Source organism: Nicotiana sylvestris, chromosome 6, assembly GCF_000393655.2.
Source record: "Nicotiana sylvestris chromosome 6, ASM39365v2, whole genome shotgun sequence".
NCBI lineage: Eukaryota > Viridiplantae > Streptophyta > Magnoliopsida > Solanales > Solanaceae > Nicotiana > Nicotiana sylvestris.
In genome coordinates this window covers 86,504,717-86,511,387 of record NC_091062.1, presented here as the reverse complement: position 1 = coordinate 86,511,387, position 6,671 = coordinate 86,504,717, and the positions used below count along the sequence as shown (strand labels likewise).

At 38.7% G+C, this 6,671-nt stretch overlaps 1 protein-coding gene across 1 annotated transcript; it reads left to right on the top strand.

Moving 5' to 3' along the window:
• Positions 1-348: 348 nt before the first annotated feature.
• LOC138870892 (uncharacterized) lies at positions 349-2,220 on the top strand. The gene is made up of 2 exons (XM_070148732.1): positions 349-1,341; positions 1,867-2,220. Exons 1-2 carry the CDS (start codon positions 349-351, stop codon positions 2,218-2,220), a joined length of 1,347 nt encoding a protein of 448 aa, XP_070004833.1.
• Positions 2,221-6,671: the final 4,451 nt, after the last annotated feature.

Genomic DNA, 6,671 nt, shown 5'->3' with positions numbered 1-6,671 from the left:
TTCACGAATTGAAAAGTCTGCAGGGAAAATTAGCGTACCTTAGGAGATTCATCTCAAACCTAGCTGGGAGGTGCCAACCATTCAGTCGCCTTATGAAGAAAGGTGTCCCTTTCAAATGGGACCAAGCGTGTAGCAATGCCTTTGAGAGCATTAAATCCTACTTGATGAAGCCTCTAGTTCTGGCATCCCCTATACTTGGAAAGCCGTTGATACTATACATTTTGGCACAAGAAAGGTCTGTTGGAGCACTATTGGCCCAGAAAATAGTGAAGGGAAAGAAAACTCCCTTTACTACTTGAGCAGGAAGATGACGCCAATTGAGCTGAATTATTTGCCAATTGAAAAGTTATGTTTGGTGCTAGTCTTCTCAATCCAAAAGACTTTCAAGCTCATGTCGTTCGTTTGGTTTCTAGAGCAAATCCCATCAAGTTCGTGATGTCAAAACCTGTCCTTAGTGATCGACTAGCAAGGTGGTACCTCCAGTTTCAACAATTTGAAATCGTGTACATCCCTCAAAAGTCTGTAAAAGGACAAGCGTTAGCAGACTTCTTGGCAGATTACCCTATACATGATGATTGGGAGCTAACTGACGAACTACCTGATGAGGACGACATGGTCATCGAAGTTCAGCCTCCATGGAAGATGTACTTTGATGGTACTGCACATCGCGGAGGAGCTGGTGTTAGTGTAGTATTTGTCACTTCTCAAGGTGAAGTTGTGCCCTACTCTTTTATGTTGACGCAACTCTGCTCTAACAACATTGTTGAGTATCAAGCACTAATACTTGGGCTCGAAATGGCTGTCGAAATGAAGTGGTTGCAATTCCAAGTCTTTGGTGACTCTCAATTAGTGGTCAATCAGCTTTTAGGTAGTTACGAGGTCAAGAAGCCTGAACTACGCCCATATCATGATTACGCTAAAAAGTTAATAGGGTGGCTCGGTGATGTGACTATTCAGCATGTGCCAAGGAAAGAAAATAAGAAGGCATATGTTTTAGCTGCCCTAGCTTCGTCTTTAACTCTGCCTGATCAAGCGCAAGTTACTGTCTACCAAAAATGGGTAGTATCGCTGCCAGATGAGGTTGAAGGTAAAGAAAATGAACTCAAGCATCTTGTCGCTATTTCTGAAGTCGAGAAAGAAGAATGGAAACAACCCATTATCGACTACTTGTGCTATGGGATACTTCCAGAAAATCCGCGGAGAAAAACTGAAATCCGTTGTCGTGCACCTCGCTTCCTTTACTACAAAGATACCCTATATAGAAGATCATTCGAGGGAGTACTCTTGCGATGCTTAGGGAAAGATGAAGCACTCCAAGCTTTGCAAGAAGCGCATTCTGGGGTATGTGGGTCACACCAGTCTGGATCAAAGCTCCACTTCCATATAAAAAGGATAGGATAATATTGGCCAATGATGATAAAAGATTGCTTGGACTATGCTCGAAGTTGCAAGGCTTGTCAATTCCGTGCGAATTTTATTCATCAACCTCCTGAAGTGTTGCACCCGATTATTGCATCCTGGCCGTTTAACGCTTGGGGATTGGATGTTGTTGGACCACTACCTAGGTCCTTTGGTGGGCACTTATACATCTTGGCTGCAACTGACTACTTCTCAAAATGGGTCGAAGTTGTTACTCTTAAGGAAGTAAAGAAGGAACATGTTGCAAGTTTCATTTGAGTAAACAGTATCTATCGCTTTGGCATTCCTCGTTACATAATAACGGATAATGGAAAATCATTCGATAATAGGCTAATGAACAAGATTTGTGATCTCTTTGGCTTCAAGCAACATAACTCTTCGATGTACAATGCTTCCACCAATGGTCTAGCTGAGGCATTCAACAAGACTCTATGAAACTTGTTAAAGAAAGTCGTCTCCAAATCTAAACGATACTGGAATGACCGTATGGAAGAAGCTCTGTGGGCATATAGGACAACTCACCACACGCCAACGCAAGAGACCCCTTATTCACTTGTCTATGGAGTCGAAGTCGTCCTGCCACTCGAGCGTCAAATACCTTTATTACGATTAGCTATCCAAGAAGGGATCACTGATGAAGAAAATTCTCGACTTCGATTAGCAGAGTTGGAGGCTCTTGATGAGAAGAGGTTGGAAGCTCAACAGAGTCTTGAATGTTATCAAGCTCGATTATCTTGCGCCTTTAATAAAAGAGTTCGCCCGAGATCCTTTCAAGTGGGAGATCAAGTCCTTGACGTATGAAGACCCATAATTACTTCCCATAAAACCTGTAGGGAAGTTCACTTCAAAATGGGATGGGCCATATCTCGTACAAGAAGCTTACTCAAGTGGGGCTTACAAGCTGGTTGATGTAGATGGCATGAGAATCAGCGCTATCAATGGCAAATTTTTTGAAGAAGTATTATCCTTGAAGTTGCAACGCTCTTTGACGCATGAGCCTAAACTGCATGTTGTTACACTCCTGGCCCGCATGAGCCTAAATTGTGTACGACCCCTACAAAAAAAAATGAGTCCACTAGGTTGAAAACTTCGAAAGAGGTGTCCTAGGCAAAAGTTAGGACAAAAACAAAAGAGTCCGCTAGGTTGAAAACTTCGAAAGAGGCGGCCTAGGCAAAAGTTAGGACATAAAAAAAATCACCCAGTCTGAACTACGATATGACTTGATCCTCTTCATCACGTAGGCAGCTTAGAGTTTCATTCTAAGTCCAGTCACACAAGTTCAAAAGATACATATTGCCTCAATTATTGTTCGACTGAAGCATGAAGGAATGTAAGATCAAGCTGAAATGTCATCCTCATGTTGAACTTTGACCTCATTTGATTTAAAGGGGGCAACCCTCCATGGTAAAGTGATATCTTCAATGGGCCGATTTTAGGAGGATGTCAAGTATTTGCATTGAAGTCCAGGGATTCTTTGTGCCTTCAGGTTCACTAAACCTTCAAGTTTGTTGGTCTCCAAGTCACCCCTCTGCCTTAAAGAAAGGGGGATGTCTGTGTCAGACTTCTTTTAAGGGTTTTCATTGTGAACTTTTAAAGGTGTTCGTCTCGAACTTTTAAAGGCATCCGAGTTTTTAACGGTTTTCGTTGTGAACTTTTAAAGGTGTTCGTCTCGAACGTTTAAAGGCATCCGAATTTTTTACGATTTTCGTTGCGAACTTTTAAAGGTGTTCGTCTCGAACTTTTAAAGGCATCCAAATTTTTAAATGTTTTTGTGGTGAACTTTTAAAGGTATTCGTCTCGAACTTTTAAAGGCATCTGAATTTTTAACGGTTTTCGTTGCGAACTTTTAAAGGTGTTCATCTCGAACTTTTAAAGGCATCCGAATTTTTAAAGGTTTTCGTGGCGAATTTTTAAAGGTGTTCGTCTCGAACTTTTAAAGGCATCCGAATTTTTAAAAGTTTTCGTCGCGAACTTTTAAAGGTGTTCGTCTCAATCTTTTAAAGGTAGTCGGATTTTAAGGTTTTCGTTCTGCACTTTTAAGGCATATGCTTCGAACTTTTAAAGGTGCTCGTGGAAAACTTTAAGGGTCTTCATTGCCGACTTTTAAAGATTTCTACCATAAACTTTTATGGATCTTCGCCACGAATTTTTAAGAGTCTTCATTGCGTGCTTTTAAAGGTCTTCTCCGCGAACTTTTAAAGGTCTTCGCTGTGAACTTTTAAAATTCTTGACCACCAGCTTCTAAGGATCCTCGCACGAACTTTTATGGGTCTTCCCCGCAAATTTTAAAGATATTCGTTGCGAACTTTTAAAGGTCTTCACCGTGAACTTTTAAAGATCTTGACCACCAACTTCTAAGGATCCTTGCACGAACTTTTATGGGTCTTTGCCGCAAATTTTAAAGGTATTGACCGCGAGCTTTTAAGGATCTTCGCACGAACTTTTATGGGTTTTCCCCGCAAATTTTAAAGGTATTCGTCGCGAACTTTTAAAGATCTTCACTGCGAACTTCTAAAGGTCTTCACCGCAAACTTTTAGAGGTCTTCACCGCAAACTTTTAAAGGTCTTCATTGCGAGCTTTTAAAGGTCTTCACTGTGAACTTTTAAGATCTTGACCACGAGCTTTTAAGGATATTTGCACGAATTTTTATGGGTCTTTGCCGCAAATTTTAAAGGTATCCACCGCGAACTTGTATGAGTCTTCCCCGCAAATTTTAAAGATCTTCACCACGAACTTTTAAAGGCCTTCGTCTCGAACTTTTAAAGTACTTCGTAATTCGACGAAGTTAGTCCTACAAAAAAACATCAATAAAAGAAGAAAACGCAAAAGAAGATAAAAAAAAATTACCTCGAATACTAGCACTTTCGAGTCGTCAAAACACGAACTCAAGAGCTGCTTGAAGATGACAAAAGCTGATTGATGCTCAAAATACATGAGGAATGTCGCTATTTATAGATTTCTCAAGGCAACATATTAAGTGGCTTTGTCAATGTGGGAGCAATAAGTCTTGTAATCCAAAAGGAATTGGGTATCCTAGCTCAGTTACAATTACACGACGTGCTTTTGGCGCATGAGAATATGTGTAAATTTAGGAGTTCTGTGTTAAGTAGAAAAGAGAAATCCTATATGAATTGGATTTCTATCAATGCGTTAAAGTTTGTATTTTATGTCATCTAGGATGCTTGGGATTACACCAGCAAAGCTTTGGCTTTTTAATGTGAAATACATGGAAGTGTAAGTCAAATAAGTAGTTGAGAATTGCAACAGATCCATGTATTCATATTGACTTACGAAGTTACGTGGAAATGAAAATAAAGGGTATGTTGTCTTCATCAAATACTCCTAGTCTAGTGGTTAAAATTTATACCTGGACGAGCCTTGAAGTAGGGGGGGCATTTGTAGGCATATAAATTTTATTTAAATTGAATCCATAAAATAATTTGGATTATATTTTAAATTAAAGATATATTGGTCCAAACAAATATTATGGGCTAATATAATTGGATTAATTATATAAGTCCAATATTATTGGGCTAGCCCATTTAATTGGCCTAAAGTGATGAGCCCACTTCATTAAGTCCAAGATGTCATCTTCCTAGAGGCCCAGTTTAGTGCCACATGTCAAATGACGTGGCGCGCCAAGTCAAACGGAAGAGCTAATAGGATCATGCCACGTGTCAAAATGACAAGGCATGCATGCCAAGTCACACTAAAAGGCCAATGAAATCGCGCCACGTGTATAAGTGACATGTTCTGGCCAATCAAATGCGGCCATGTCACACTTCAATTTGATTGGACGGAAAGAGTTTGTTCTTATCACAACTCGTCCTTTCCACAACTATAAATAGAGGTCTTCATAACTCAAAAAAAATACCAGAAGTTATAACAAGAAGCAGAAAAGAGCTCGTGGATCAAGCACTGCAAATTCCTCCACATGCTTCAAGCAATCAAGTTCAAGCTCAAGAACGAAGAACAAATCAAGGTCAAGTTCAAGCAATCAAGCTAAAGCTCAAGAACAAGAGTATCGTTCGTGGCGACAACTACATATTCAAGATCAAGCTCAAAGGCCCTTGAATTTATTTACTATTAAAAAGAAGAATCAGAGGATTCATAGAGGTTGTACACTCAAATATTCGAAATAAAATACTACGATTGTTGCAATATTTTTCGGTCGTTGATTTTATTTTCTTGACGCAATTTATTGTCTACACCAGGTAGTGCAAAATTTTGTCAAACAACGTTATAATGACAATAACAAAGATAATGCAAGTTCATAATAACAATAATTAAAGAAGATAAATAAGGCACAAAATTTAACGTGGTTAAGTAAAGGTGACCTACGTCCACAAGCGGAGATGAACAGTTTCACTATAACAATCGGTACACAAAAGAGAGTACAGAATTACAGATAAAACTCTAATTATCCCAAAATATAGCCCAATAGAATAACCTCGCTACAATCACTCACAAAGAATAGGTTCACTTAAAATGTTTCCTAATACTAACTCTATGGAATATAACAAAACTCTCTATTATAAGAATACTCAAAATAAATTTTTAATCAAAATATGGGATAATTCAAATAAAGCAAGATGACCCATATTTATAGGACAAAGTTCTTGGTCCCCAAAAAAAAAAAAGAATAAAAGAAAGTACTTTTATTTTTTTTAGCTCCAAGCTAGAATGTTTTGGCTGTAAATTTGCTTTGCTCCAAGATTAGCCATTGGACAAATTTAGGCCACGGTGTACGATAAACTTGACGGTTGATTGTTGCTACGCGAGAAGCAATATTCATGCTTCCACGCAATCTTTTGATTCCACTTGCTCCATTACTTGCCAAAAATATCAGCTGTTATATTTGCTTCTCTACAATATAAGAGTGGACAAAACTGCACTATCTTCTTTACCTGGAGTAATTATGAGTGGTGAAAGACATAGGTAATTAGGTACCAACCACATCTTGTACTAATTAAACATGGAAATTATTTTGCCCTAACATTTGTTTCTCTTCTTATATATATATATATATATATATTTGTATTTTTCTGGTATTGGTGGCTGATTGATTAATATTCATGGCTTGGTATCGTGGGCCATTACGTCAGGCACGGTGGTTTCGTCGTAATTGGTAATAGTATACATGCTGGCGAATTGAAAAATCATACTAACTCGTAAGAAGTGATGCCCTTTGGAACGTTCCGTAACACAGTTACACTTATAAAAGTAATAAAATATCTGCAACAGTAGCACT